Below are 14,999 nucleotides of genomic sequence, written 5' to 3'. Positions count from 1 at the left end.
GAAAACATTGCTAAGGCCCAACGCATCCAAGTCAGATGCAAATGAAGAAATCCCATGTGTCATGAATGTTGGATGCTCTGATCAGAGTGGATACTGCCAGATCCAAGTTACCGCTCATGTGGGCACCGCCTCTTCAGGATTTTTAAATACAAATGGTCACTGAATGAGTGGCGGAAACAGCAAACCTGATGATGTGTGATGCGCCCACCACAGACTGGGGTCCCTGCACTGAGCAGGCAGGTAGGGGACTCAAAGTCGCACCTGAATCCCATCAAGATAAAATTAGCATTGAGAACACGGGTAAGCCATGTTTTCTAGTCATTATGTTCAACTTGGCTGTGAGGACACTTAAGAGCTCCTCAAAGTGTGCTTTCCAGAGCTCGCTCTCTGTATGCTGCTGTAGACTGTCATCTTTAGCCACAGGAAAACCCCTGCAAAGATGCCCTGGATAATGAACTCGGTTATTAAAATGTAAGTGAAAGATGTAAAAGCAATCTCATAATAAGCCACTGACAGACTAAGTAGAGCGTAAAATACTGTGTCAAAAATTATCTGGGGAAAATCAACAGGCTTCGTATTTTAAAATAATAGCTATGACCACAGGGGAGAAAAAGAACTATAAAAAAGTAGTTGATTGTGTTTCTATTTGCACTTATAATTTCAAAGCTAATAACTAGTTATTTAATTTTTATAATGTCTGCCTTCAACAAATATTAATACTTGTACTGTACCTCCCTCCTGTTATTAAAAGAAAATTCAAATATAACCACAAAATTAAAAGCGACTTTACTATGTTAATTAAGTCATAAAGGTGCTTTGAAGTTTATATTTCGCTTTGGGAATAGCAATGTAAATACCACGCCCGATGGTGTGGTTTTTTTTTTTTTTTTAAAGCTGCTTTTCATTTTGGGGTTTGTTTTGGTTTGGTTTTTTTTGCTGGGACACCAACATGCTACAGAAAGACACCCCCAGATGGGGGTATTTTTGCATGATGCATATGCTGAGGGGGCAGGTTCTGAAATTTTATCATCACAGCACAAGTACTATTGCATCCAGATTTTCAGTCCTAGCAGACAGGACATTTCCAAGTGCATTCTCAATCCCAATCATAGCTATCACTTCCTTGAAAATACATCAGACACGAGAATGCCAGACTGTCATGCAGTGAGGCCTCAGACAAGTTAAGTCATCACCATGCTGTTTCTCTAGCTGCCACAGGGAAATGAGGACCCCTTCTCCTCCCTGCTTCACAGGCACTGTCTCTCCCGCCTCAGTCTCCTCGTCTGAAAAGTGGGGCAGTACTACTATGCGAAGTGAACGAGTTATCTCCATCAAGTGCATAGAACATTGTCTTACAGACACTGTAAGAGCCAAGTGAGCGTTTGTGAGGAAAGGAAGAGAAAGGAAGAGGAAACCACCGGATATACTTGCAGGAAGAACGCCCAGGGAATGGTTTGGTTCAGAGACTTGAGTTCCTATTCTGGTTACAGCTCTTTCTAAATACCAGCACCGAGGCTCAGGGATGTCACAGCATTCGGCCGCAACTCCACCCACTCTGGAGTTACGTGTGAAGAAGCCGCTCTCGACCTCTCTTGCTCTGTTATACATTGAAAATCAAGGTCATGTAAAAAATTAAGTCTTCAGAATGCAACTTTTCCAAAAGGAAGATTCTACATGCTATAAATCCAGGGTATGCTGTGGGCCAGGGCAGTGAGTGAACTCTTTCCTTACGTGAGTGAGTCTGACCTCTCTCAGGTAGCCCCTGGGAAGTGCCAGCCATTTCTAGACTGGTGGTGGCTTTGTCAAAAGCCAAAGTTAGGGGCACATCAGTTCTCCATCTTACCTACAGTTTACCTTGTACAGTGCTCTGGTTATGGAGGAAAAAAAAGGCAGTTTGGAAAAAAGACAGAAATCTATGTGTCCTCACCAAACAGCATTTTAGCTTCCCCCCTATCCGATTCTTTAGGTATAAAGGGATCTGCTGGTGTCTTTATATACCCCTCTTCTCTGGTCATTTCCTTTGCTTTACTTAGGAAACGTATCACATGTGTAATATATTAAAAGTAAGTCTTCAAAGCTGCCATTTCTAAATGTTTATTATATGCTTAAAATTATTATGCTTCATCTTCCCCACTCCCTAGGCCGTGATGTCTAGCTAATTTCAAGAGTCACAATCTACATATGGTTAGTTTCAAACAGCGTCCCTTTGGGGATGAAAAATAAGCCCTTCTTGCTGATCGCAATCGCTGTCATGTGTACAACCCACTGCCAGGCACTTGTTGAAATAGAGAGAAATATAAGAAATGGGGACGGATCTTCATGTAAGAATAAGGGAGTAGACAGCTTTTGCCATACTTTTACATATTTGTTTATGTGACCCATAATTAAAAATGAGTAAAGCTGTTATTTTTTTCAACTTTCCAGATGACAAAGGTGAAGCTCTAAGGTTAAGCAAGCATCTTAAAATCCCACCCAGAGCTGGGGATCTGAGCCAGATCTCCTCTCCTGTGGTGGGATCCATTCCCTGCAGGCATTGGCCTCCATGGGGGGTGGCGGGGGGGGGGGGGCGGCAGTGAATGCCCCACTTACCTCTCTGTTCAAAGGTAAGCTGAAAATAAAAAGGTTACATGAGGAAAACAGGTTTACCAGCCAAGTGCTCTTCCCTCTGAATTTAGCAAATGGTAAGTCACTGCCTAAAGTGTCAAGTTTAAACTCAACATTTTCTAAATGTTGCATAAAATGCATTCAAATTTCTTTAAAAAGCAGGCCCAGAAAAAGGTCAGTGTTTTTCTCCCTACCAGTCTGCCACACAATTCAGAACAGAAAATACACAACAAAAGCAGCTCCTTGGCCTACACTCCGTCTTGTTTGAGCAAGACTCTAAAACATTTCTAGAACATCTTTCTCCCTGACAAGAAGAAATGCCTGAAACATCAACACAATCCTGGCAGAAAGGAATGGTGAAAGTAAGAATAGTATCCTGACATCTTTTGTTGCATTTTCTTATTTATAGATTGTTTACATAGGGACAAGATTTCAGTCCTCACAAAACCTGTGTGGGTTTGACAGGGCCCACCTCCTCACACACCTTTTAACAGGTAAGGAAAGCAGAATTCTCAGAGAAGAGTCTGATATTCCCAAGGCTACCCCGCTGGTGAGTCATGGCTCCATTCAGATGCTAAGCACAGAATCTCAGCCCCACCCAGCCACTGGTGGCAGAACGGCACATCTCTTCACACACCTGGCAGCTCTGGCATCCTGAATGTGAGTGAGGAAATCAGAGGGTGCCTCCAACAGGTAGCACAACCTCTGTTCTCACGTGCAAAACTGGGAGGTTTGGCTGGACGATATTTTGCTAAAATCCAACTCTAATGTACAGCAGTAAGCAAATCCATTCCACAGAGTGAAAACTTAGCCCTTTTGCACTCAGACATGACCACTGTAGGGGAGTAGCATATGCCATCAGTGAAATCAAACACTTCTACATTCATTGGCCTACAAAACTGCTAATGCTAAATGGATTCAGAAAGTCATTGTTTGCAAACACAGGCCTCTGCAAGCTGCCCAGGTATCACAGAAGGAGAGCATGAGGCTTTCATTCAGGACCTTCCACCGACCTTGGCTACCTGACCTTTGGGTGAAATGTAAATGCTGTGAACCTCACCTCACAGAGCGGTTGACTCCTCTGTGTTTTAGGCAAATAATACACGAATAGCTCCTGATATATAATAAGCACCTCAAATGTGTGTTTTTTCCTCCTGAAAAGAGCAGAAGCTGAATGAAAAGGAAGGTGCAGTTTGCACGGGAGCCTGCCACTGTATCTGAGCCAGAAGAGGTCAAAAACCCAGAAGGAGGAGGATGCACCACTGCGAACTTTCAAATTGAGATTGCAAAATAAACAGATAAAAAGATCAAGGAATGTTCATCTTTCCCAGTTTAAGTCAAAATCTTTTTGCAGGGGTTGGCTAGCCCTAAATATACTCCGAGAACTTATACTCAAGAATTCAACATAGAGAGACGCCTATTTACAGAAACGAAATGCCACCAACTCTCGCTATGTGTGCATCTGTTAACACTGAGTTAACACAGTGCAGTCTACCTGTTTATCCCTAGTTGAGGAAGCATTATTTCCAGGATGCTTCTACTACTGCTTCCTGAACAACTCGCATCTGCCACTATGATCCGGTCACACTCACACATATAAGCCAACCCTCACTTGGGCACTAGGTCAGTGTTTCCAAAATTACCTGTGTGAAGGAACCTGCTTTGCTTTATTTTACTTTTTTTTTCCAGTTTCCAATATACCATGGTCTGATACTTTTATAAAATACAATACAAATGAATTACCAGAATCATGATGTTAAAAATGGAAAATAACAAGTGTTGGCAAGAGAAACTGAAACCCTCATACTCTGTGATGGGAATGGAATGTAAAATAGTGTAGCCACTGTGAAAAATCGCTGGGCAGTTCCTCAAAAAGTTAAACATAGAATTATCCTATGATCCAGCAATTCTACTCCTGGGTATATACCCATAAGAACAAAAAACAGGTATTCATACAAAGACTTATTCATAGCCAAAATGTAAACAACCCAAATGTCTATCAACTAATGGATAAAAATATGTGGCGTATCCATACAACGGACTCTTATTAGGCCATAAAAGGGAATGAAGTACTGATACCTGATATAACTTGCATGAACCTTGAAAATATTATGCTCAGTGAAAGAAGCCAGTCACAAAAGGCCATATATTATATGATTCCATTTACATAAAACATCCAGAATAGACACATCCATTGAGACAAAAAGCAGATTCATGGTTACCAGGGGCTGGGGGGAGGGAAAATGGGGAGTGACTGCTTACTGGATATGGAGTTTCCTTCTGGGGTGATGAAAATGCCTTGCCAACTAGGTGGAGGTAATGCCGTGTTTCCCCGAAAATACGACCTAGTCGGACAATCAGCTCTAATACGTCTTTTGGAGCAAAAATTAATATATGACCTGGTATTATATTATATTATATTATACCTGGTATTATATTATATTATATATTATATTATATTATATTACATTATATTAGGTATCGTATAATATTATATAAGACCGGGTCTTATAGTAAAATAAAACCAGGTCTTACATTAATTTTTGCTCCAAAAGATGCATTAGAGCTGATTGTCCCGCTAAGCTTATTTTCGGGGAAACACGGTAGTTGCCAAACATAGTGAATGTACTAAATGCCACTGAATTTTATATTTTAAAATGGTTACTAGTTAATTTTATTAGGTGGATCTCACTTCAATAAAAAAATGAATTACTAGAAAAATGAAGACCAAAAATACAAGACCCAATTTTTTATTGGATTCAACAAACATAAAATTGCTCTGTCATGCTGCTGAAAGATTTTGTTTACTCTTAATTCCTTTACTTATCTCCTCTTAGGCCAGTGACAAAGCAGCCACAGACCCACACCAGTCTGGGGACCACGGCCTTAGATCTCATCTCAGCTTGCTTACTCAGGGACACTGCCATTGTCCCTAACAATTGTGCCCCCCCCCCGCACACCGTGAACCTGTAATTTCCCTTCTGTTGGATCACTCCCATCAGCAAACAAACCCGTTATGATATCTCCCTTCATTAAAAAAAGAGAAAAAGACCTTCCTTGAACTCACCTCTTGCCCCAGTTAGTACCCCATTCCACTACCCCCCTTATAGCAAAACTCCTTGAAGAACTGTCTGTACTCACTGCCCCAATGATTTTCTCCCAAGCACCTCCTCCCACCTAAGTGGCTACTTGTCTAGGTCATTGATCACGTCTACCTTGCAGCAGCCAACGGTCAATTCCAGTCTTCATCACATTTGACCTATCAGCTTATTGGACTCTTCTTATTGAAGTGCTTTCTTTCCTTGGCTTCCAAGGCAACACCGACCTTTAGCTTTCCTCCCTCTCCTCGGCTTCTCCTTATTCCTCTCTCCTTTGCTGGTCCTCACCTACCAGGGCTTTCAGCACTGGAGGGTCTCAGGACTCAACCCTTGGTCTTTTATTCTTCTCCAGCTACACTCACTTCTCTAGGAAATCTCATCATATTGACTTCAAACATAGCTGTCAAGTCCTTGCTTCCAGCAGGGAGGGCCTACTTCAACCTCAGACTTCATACATCCAATTCCTACTTGACAATTTGCTTGATGACTGATGAGCATCTCAAACTTATTATGTACAAAATTAAACTCCTAATCCCCACAAACCTGTTTTCCCCATGGTCTTCTTTACCTTAGTAAATGGAAATTTCGATATTCTCCTTGGTCAGATTAAAAGTTAGGAAGGCATCGTCACGCCTCCCTTTCTGGTACATCCCCAATCCATCAGCAAATCTTGTTGGTTCTAGATTCAAACTGCATCTGGCATTCAACCACGTGTCATCACTACTACACTCCCACCCTGACTACGCCACTGTCTGCTTTTGCAAGAATTACTGCAGTCGCTTCTTAATTGGCCTCACTGCTTCCACTTTGCATCTCTCCAGTCTATTCTTAAACAGCAGCCAGAGCGATCTTTAAAAACCACAAGGCAGACATGTTGCCCCCTTTGCTGGAAACTCTCCAGTGCCTTCCCAGTTCACGTGAAATAAAAGCCAAAGTGCTTGCAATGGTTTATAAAGCTCTACTTGACGGCCCAGCATCTCTCTGATCTACCTCTCAATGCATTTCAGGATATGAAAAGGACAGCATGGCTCCTACCTAACTTTTTACAAAAGAAGAACATTAATAGCAACATGGCGAAAGAAAAACTTTCCCTGTACTTCTTCTCCCCCCTACATTCTGTTTTCATGTTTCGATCTTCAGCAAAATAAGAAAACATAGAACTTGGGACTCATTTCTTTAGATAGTAAAGAGAGGTTAAGCTTATTTTTAAATAAACTGAAGAAAAATGGATTTAATGGACAAATTTATACTTAACACTTTAAAGAAAACATTAAATCTACTGAAAACACTGTTTTTCAAATTACTTAAAGTCCCCGCTTATAATTGATACACTATTTACAAATCATAACTTATTAACGCAACCAAAGAACCTCGACTCGAATTTGACAGAATAATAAATGTAACTGGTTATCAGCCTGCCTTTGCCACCTTCTCACAAATGAATACACTGATGTCCCCAACCCCACCCACCACCCTGTCATTAGCCTCAGCCCTACTTAAGGACATAACTTGTCCTCAAAGAGCACCCCGCTGGTGTCAATGCTGATGATAAAACTGAAGATCCAATGCCCCAAGAGATGACAACTGAAAGCACAACTGAAAGCACAACTTTCTCTTTTCTCTTCCCACCAGCAATGACAAAAACTTCATGCAACGTAGAGCGCATGATACCGTACATTTGGAATTCATAAAGCCACATTTCTTTAAAAAATTAGCTGAGATTTGGATTTTCTATTAATTCATATTCTCTTTCTCCATGATGTTGACTGGACAAAATAATTTTCCAGGTAGTGCCAAAAAGAGGGTTAATTTGGGTAAAGAAAAAGCAAAACCACCGCAGCAGTATGAGAATACACACCTCTGCCTGCGGCTCTCATGCAACACTTTTTATCATCCCTCCCCCCCCACCAGATGGCCCCTATATATAGCCCTCCCCCAGGAAGTTAGAACCATAAAGTCTTAGCAGGAAGTGAGGACTAGAGAGTAACAGGAAGCCCAGCTCCATCTGCAGACCTCCCAGCTCTTGGGTCAGTTTTCTTACAGTGCCAGTTCATTTTTTAGCAATGACGATTCCAAAGAAGGCATTACTGCAATGTCACTGCAGTTCTTCCTGGCTAACTCCGTCATGGCTGAAGCTTACCTTCCTGATTAATTATTAGTGAGTTAGATGGATACCCGAAGGTTAAACCTGGAGTCTCCTCACACCACACTCTCAAATACACGTATCATCAGAAAAGTTTTGAGAAATTCTAGGTGTTATTCGCCCAATCTTTCCCTCTGAACACTGGTACAGCCGGTCCCTTCATTCCTGGACTGTAACCTCTTTCCATCTGAGTCTCTTCCTTTGCTGCCATAAATTCAAATGCCTACTGCTCTTCTCCAAATGCATTCTTCTCTGCTCTAATAAATTTCCTCTATCTTTTTGTCTTATTGCCTTCCTCTGAATTTACACCTTTGACTCAAGAATGCCAGTGCTTCTAAAAATATTACATTATTCCTAGTGAAAGCAGCTCAGGCAATTTCTTCCTGAACGTAGGTTTCACTGCTAATTTTCTCTATAAACAAACATTTATTTAACTGCTTCATATCTAAATTGTGCACGGGCTCCATCAAACAGTAAGAATTCTGACCTTTCAGGATTGTTTCCTTACAGAAAAAGCTTACTTAAAAATAATACCTGATTCATTTGTTCATTAATTTGTTCATTCATTCACTCAACCAATAAATACCAAATACAAGGCATCAAAACAGATTAAAAAAGTATATAAAATGTGTTCTGTCTTTAAGGAGCTTACAATCCAGATAAATATATAGAATCAAAGGCAGTATAAAAGAAAGACTATATGGGATATATTATATGGTATGAATATTTATAATACCGAGTTGTGCTTGTCCACTCCTGACAAAAAATGATTATTAATAAAAGTCAAAGTGCAATCAACAACGTGTGCTTCAGTCTCTAGAGTTCAAACTGATCAGTTCCATATTAATGGAGTCCCTTATTTTATTTTAGTACAGTAAATAAAGCATAACTTGCCCAGCTTTTTTCAATTTCATTGTTCTGAATTTGGAAATCAAAGCATCGTTCTGATTCTCATTCTCTAAGCACTTGCTTTACAAATAAACAAGTTCTCTAGAGTCAAGCTACCGAAAAAGCAAACCTCTTTTATTGAGTACGGGGTAAGTTCCAGTAGTAAGTTTCTCTACCAAGTCATTTACTATCACCCTGATTTCTATTTACGGCCTTGATTGTGTGTGCTTCTCACTTTCCTAGGTCAAAAGATGCTGCTTAAATATAAAGAAATTAAAAACAGGGCCTGGAAACACAGCAGCCATAAAAGACCTGTCCATCATCACAGTGTAAAGGTTGAGGAAAAGGTTAAAATCGAAGTGAGCAAGTGTGTATTTCAAAGTGCTTTGGTTCATTAAACAGTCATTTTTATTTTAAAGCCATTATATCAGAGTTATTTGCATTGCTACTGAATAAATTCTGAGATCTATTGTATTCAAAAATGTTTTATTATGTTATTTTATTCCTTTCCCCAAAAGACAAATACGCCTTCAATTTTAAAATGGAAAAGTTTTGGAAAATGAGTATTTGATATGTAGAAATTCACTTTACCAAAAATATCAGGACTTGAGCCGCATTTAAAGTGCCCCTGTATTTTATACTCATCCTCCAGAGAACACATTTTTAGCTGCTAATGAGAGTCTCTCACCTTATTCTTGTCACTCCAGGTATCCAGAAAAGAGAAACATGATATAAAGAACCTACCAAAGCCAAATCATTCCATAACAAATTACCATAAACGGTACTTATGTAAGAGTCATACGGCAATAAACTTTCCAACAGCTCCTTAGAAAGCCCGCGACCCAGTGCTGGATACTCAGCCCCTCTCCACTCCAAATCCAGCCTATTTAACCAGATACCTACCACTCGCTTTGGCTTCCATGTAAGAAGGGCCATCCTCAAAAGTGAAAATCTGGGACACACTCTGGCCCAGGTAGGAGGGAGGCGGGTAGTAAGAGTGCATCCTGTACTGGGAACTCACTGCGTGGCGGTTCTCCGAGGTTTTCATCTGCTTAAGAAAAAAGAACGAGTAATATTGAGACCAAAGTTGCACTTTACAATCATTATAAGCATTGCCTAATTCTTTAAATACAGGGGATAGCTTATTAAGTTGGAAGTATCCTCAACCATGAATATGCCCTCCAGTGTGCTGGTCCTGAAAATACTAGACCTGTGCATCCTGAGGTGCCTTTTCAATCTTGGGGTCCCCGCTAAAGCACCCCTAAAATTCCACCTGGTCATATGATGCTTGATAAACAAGCACTAAAGAGAAGAAACAGGGCGGGAACGATGGGAGAGCGTGGCGTAGGAACCAACACAATCCGCTGCAACACCGACTAGCTTGTTTGATGAGCAGCAAGTTATTTAACTTCCTCACATTTCTTCACATGTAAAGCTGGCATCTTACCCTAGTTATCTTACAGTGTGCATCATATAGAGAAAACAGTGTGTGAGGATAAGCTGTTGTCATTAGCATGATGCTGTGTTGTCACTCAGCATCCATCCCAACTTCCCGCCCAGGCTTTTCCCTGTAACAAGGAACAAAAAGTCTGGTATCTCCGTTTCCCGGACTCTCCTGTCACCAGGGTTCTGGAGGTGATTTGGATTCTGTTAATGGGATATGGAATGAAATTTGGAAGACAGAAGGGAAGGCAGAAGGGAGCACATCTGTACCCCCTGTAGCACTGAGCAGCTGACCCTTGGCAGTCATGCATTTTTTCTGGCAATCAGACCCTGCCTTTGGGACTACGGGGCAGCTTTTACGTGAGGAGCACTTCACATAGTTTCTTGACTTCCCATTCAAAGCTACGGAGATAGAACCTAAGGCTTAGAAGGGGATCCCACTTCCACAAACACCTAAAATTCTTCCGTTTCCTGCACAGAACCCTGGTACAGACTGAGCCTGAAACGCATGATCGTATCTTCACAGCAAGAACACCTGGACTTCAATTATTTTTACTGCTTTAAAAATATTAAATTTAGATAAAAAGTCAATCTAAAGGAATGTTCAGGACAAATCAATTCCATTCAAGAATTAAGGAATAATTTCAAAATCATGTTTTTCAATTAAATCTCTAGAAAGTTACTTAACTTCATAAAGAAACTAGTACTAATGGACAGAGCATGGCACAATAAAATTAGGTACCGGGCTTCCTCAAGATTTTCTATGAACTTCCAAATTTTGGACAATTTCTCAAGTAAGAGAGGCAGAAGTGTACTTTGACCATTACGGCATTGCTTGGAGGAAAGGTCTAAGTCCTTGGTTTCTGTGCGCTAATTTGAGAAAATCAAGAGGTTCATTTTGTACCCTCCCAACTGCTCCCCAATGCAAATGTATGCTCTGATGAGTGCATTACTTCTTCTTGCAGAAGGAAAAAAGACTCCATTCCACTTGATTATTACCTCTCAAGTGAAGTTAATCTGGCATGTTCCCTTTAGACTTTCTAGTTCATCTTTCTGAATATGAGCTGGTATCTCTTCCAGCTCAATCACCCAACTTTCATTTTCCACCATCACATAAATCTTCACTGAATAAGAGAGCAAGCAAGCTACGCTTGGTAACAGCCAAAGAGGAACAACTGGCTACGTTAATGAGTGAGCCCAAGTCGGGAGAGCCATTAAGGAGCCAGGAAATCATTAAAGAGGGAGGCAAGGATCAATGGCGTTTACTGCGCAGACCCAGTTATCCAATAGACCAGTGCCACCCAGTCCTCGCTTAATGTGTATACAAATAGCCTGGGGGTCCTGATAAAAAGCAGATTCTGATTCAGTAAGTCTGGGGTGAGGCTTCAGAGTCTGACACATTCCCAGGAGATGCTGAGTCTGGTGGCTCAGAAACCTCACTTTGGTGACAAGCGACAAGAATATATGATCCTTTCTATCATACTTATGCCTTTAGGGGTCCAAAGGAGGACCTTCTAAAAAACTCTTTTGACCAACTGTTTACAACTATCAACTTTCCACCTGAACTGAGGGAAGGCAGAAATGATGTAAACAGCATTTAAAATTTTTCATTATTTTTCTTTTCATACATGAGATTCCCCAGAGATAAGAGATTTTGTTCAGGGGTCTGCCGCCATCTAGAACTGCTGCAGCAGTAATAATGAACTCAAACACACTTTGCATAAGATCCATTTCTGCCTCTACATCCTTCCCTCAAGTCAATTACACAGTCTAAGTAATGAACATTGAATTAGACAACAAATGCCAACTTTTATGTACAAAGGGTCTTAACATAAATAATGGAGACACCCCCCTGCCCCCCCCCCCATGGATGCTGAGTCGGTCATATCTCCTTCTGGCATGACAATGTCTTCAAGTCAGTTCTTCAAGGAAAATGCTTTTCAATTTTCCCAAGGTACAAGAAAACTGACAGGATTTGAGCCTGTGGGCTCTGCAAAGTGCCAGACTTTTCCCCTTTTACAATGAATTTTGTATAAAGCCTCCTTTCAAAATATTTTTAAAATGTTCATCGTGAGTGTAGAGCAGAGGTCAGCAAACTTTTTTGGTAAATAGCCAAAGAGTAAATATTTTAGGCTTTGCAAGCCACAGGATCTCTAGAAAATCAGGAAATAAATGGGTGTTGCAGTGTTCCAATAAAACTTTACTTATAAAAATGTGCTCTGCTTCTCAGCCTTCACTCCCAGTGGAGTAAGGGGAGCAAGGACCCAGCCCTCACGCCTGGGCTTCACGCCTCGATCACCTGATTTCACTGGTCGGAGATGCGGCCTGGGCCCTGGGTTATTTCAAAGTTCCCTGGGTAATTCTAACTGAAACCAAGACTGAGAACCAGTGATTTAGAGTTACCCTATATATTTCCCACACCCCAACTAGTATGAAATCCCAACACCTCCAGTATTAACTAAAAAATGCAAAAGGTTAACTCTGACAAACAGGCTGGCAAACTGCTGCTAATACCAATGTGTACATTGTTTGAAAAGAGATCCAGATAAACTGTAGAGTTATTTTCCTTTTTACTGAAGCTTACTAGAAAATAAACACAGTATCAAATCCGTGCATGTTTATTTTCCACCTTAATTCCTTTTCTGTTTTTAGAAAGCATCAGATAACAAGGATTATTTGGAAATAGAAATTGAGTTATTTGAACTCAAACATTCAATTTTTCCAATGAATCCCCAGACCATTGAGCTATAAAAGACTTCCAGCAAAAGAAAAAAAAGATACAAAGGGTCAGACTCCATCTGAGGTTACTAAAATGTAAACTTACGGAGGCTATCAATCACTTCAGCTACTTCCAACTGGAAGAATAATCTACAAATAACCATCCATGTGACAACTTGGACAGAAGAAAGAATCGTTCTATGTATTTCTAAGGGCATGTATAAACCTCTGAAACATAAAAGTTAAAACTAAATCGTGGTTCACCCAGAAAGCCCAGAAAAAGGCGTGGCCTAATGCAATTTAAAACTCTAAATCACTTCTTGCTCCTTTCGGGTCAGACAAAATGAGTAAATAAGGAAACCTTTGAAACTTGTTTTACTTTAAACCAGCAGTACTTGGCTGGGGGCAATTTGTCCCCCAGGGGACATTTGATAAAAGTCTGGAGACACTTTGGATTGTCACAACTGTTGGGGCCTGGGGGACGTCACTGGCATGTAGTGAGTAAAGGCTGGAGATGCTGCTAAACATCCTACAATGCCCAGGACAGTGCCCACAACAAAGAATTATCCAGCCCAACATTTCAATAGTGCCGAGGTTGGGAAGCTTGCTTTAAACTAACTCAATACCCCCACCCTCGTGCTCAGCCCTTCACCTCCAGCTACGACAGCAAAGTACTACAGAGACAGAAGGCACATAGAAATTAAAGGAACTGTTCAGTTCTGCTAAAAGGATGTCATTTTTTTTTTCCTTTATGCAATGCTGCCTTGTTTCTCAAGACTTTTTTATTCCTTTAAATTAAGCAAGCGAACTAAGTAAAACCTAAAAACCCAGGATCCCAGTGAATTATGACTACCATTATTATTAACATGTGGTAGCTGGCAAGCAAGAGACATGTTTTATATTCTTATTACCCACCCCAAGTCCCTGAACCAGAATATGACCTATGGATGGGAGCTGGGCAGACAACGTGCATGGTGTTAGTATTAACCCTGAAGGAAAACCTAAGAGCTTTGGGTTTTATTTTATTAAACTGTTGAGAACATACAGCACAATAAATCTGAACTGTAAGTTTCCTTTTTATATACCTCAGTCACCCTTTTTTTATAGTAACAATAAAATCCCAACAAAACGTAAAAATGTTAGACCCCCACTTCCTTTTTAAAAAAATTCCTAAATACTATTCACTGGCTGCCTGCTAACACTTCAGATAGGAAGAGTCTGGTCACTGAACTGAATACTCCATCCAGGTAATGGCTGAAATAGATTCCTAATGTCCAAACTGCTGTCTCGTTGTTTATAAAGCATGGCTCAGCTGCTCAGAATTAGAATTGGCTGAGAAAGGGAATAGTCTTCCTGAGAAGAGTGATTATACTAGATAAAACTCCTAATTGCACACTCTAATATTGAAACAAATAATGTGAAGATTCCCTTAGCATTGCTATGTTGTCTACAGTCTTTTAAATTGCGAAAGACACATTTGGGATGAACCTTTGGTTTTATGAACAGAAGCCTTTTTATAAAAAGGTTTCACATTCTGTGGAATTCCAGGTCTCCTGCTGATGCTAAAAGTGAAGTCTGGGGCTGACTTTTGCCCTCTTTAAAGAATTTCTTTAGTTTTAATAGAAGCTTCTTCTTTTCAACCCATCGGACTGGGATGCCTTTTCCCACACTCACCTAACCACACACTGAGAGCTATCCTAGTCCACAGACCTTACCTGTGCAGGTGCTTTACCTGAAAGGCAAGTGCCTATCACCTCCTCAAATACACACCTCATTCGTCCTCTGGGATGCCACACGTCACAGCCGGAATTATTCTTAATATATAGACTGAAAACTGATTGCTATTATGTGCACATTTCAGAGGCTACTGAAACAATAACAGGGCAAATGCTGAGTCATGTGACACAAGGAGAAGCCCTACAGCTACAGGCTGTCCCTCCCTTCTTCCCTGTCTCAGCACGTTTGTTTTTTCTCGCCCAACTTTATTACCTTCCTCCACAGTGCCCACCTCGCATTCTCTTAGGTATTCATATAATGAAATGCCCTCCACTCCCCTCCCTAGAGGAAGGAAGAGAAAGGGAGACAGGGAGACTGACCTTGTGAGG

General features: G+C 40.8%; 1 protein-coding gene across 1 annotated transcript in view; it reads right to left on the bottom strand.

Moving 5' to 3' along the window:
* Nucleotides 1–14,999, bottom strand: part of DMRT1 (doublesex and mab-3 related transcription factor 1) — a 95,701-nt gene that overhangs the window by 30,573 nt on the left and 50,129 nt on the right. The window contains exon 4 of the mRNA XM_019729724.3: nucleotides 9,637–9,781. Coding sequence (XP_019585283.1) covers nucleotides 9,637–9,781 — 145 coding nt within the window. The remainder of the gene's footprint in view (nucleotides 1–9,636; nucleotides 9,782–14,999) is intronic.

The sequence above is a fragment of the Rhinolophus sinicus genome, chromosome 16, assembly GCF_057876585.1.
Source record: "Rhinolophus sinicus isolate RSI-liver-muscle chromosome 16, RSI-T2T, whole genome shotgun sequence".
NCBI classification, from domain to species: Eukaryota; Metazoa; Chordata; class Mammalia; order Chiroptera; family Rhinolophidae; genus Rhinolophus; species Rhinolophus sinicus.
Note: the sequence above shows the minus strand (reverse complement) of the source record. Positions and strands in the feature narration are given on the sequence as shown.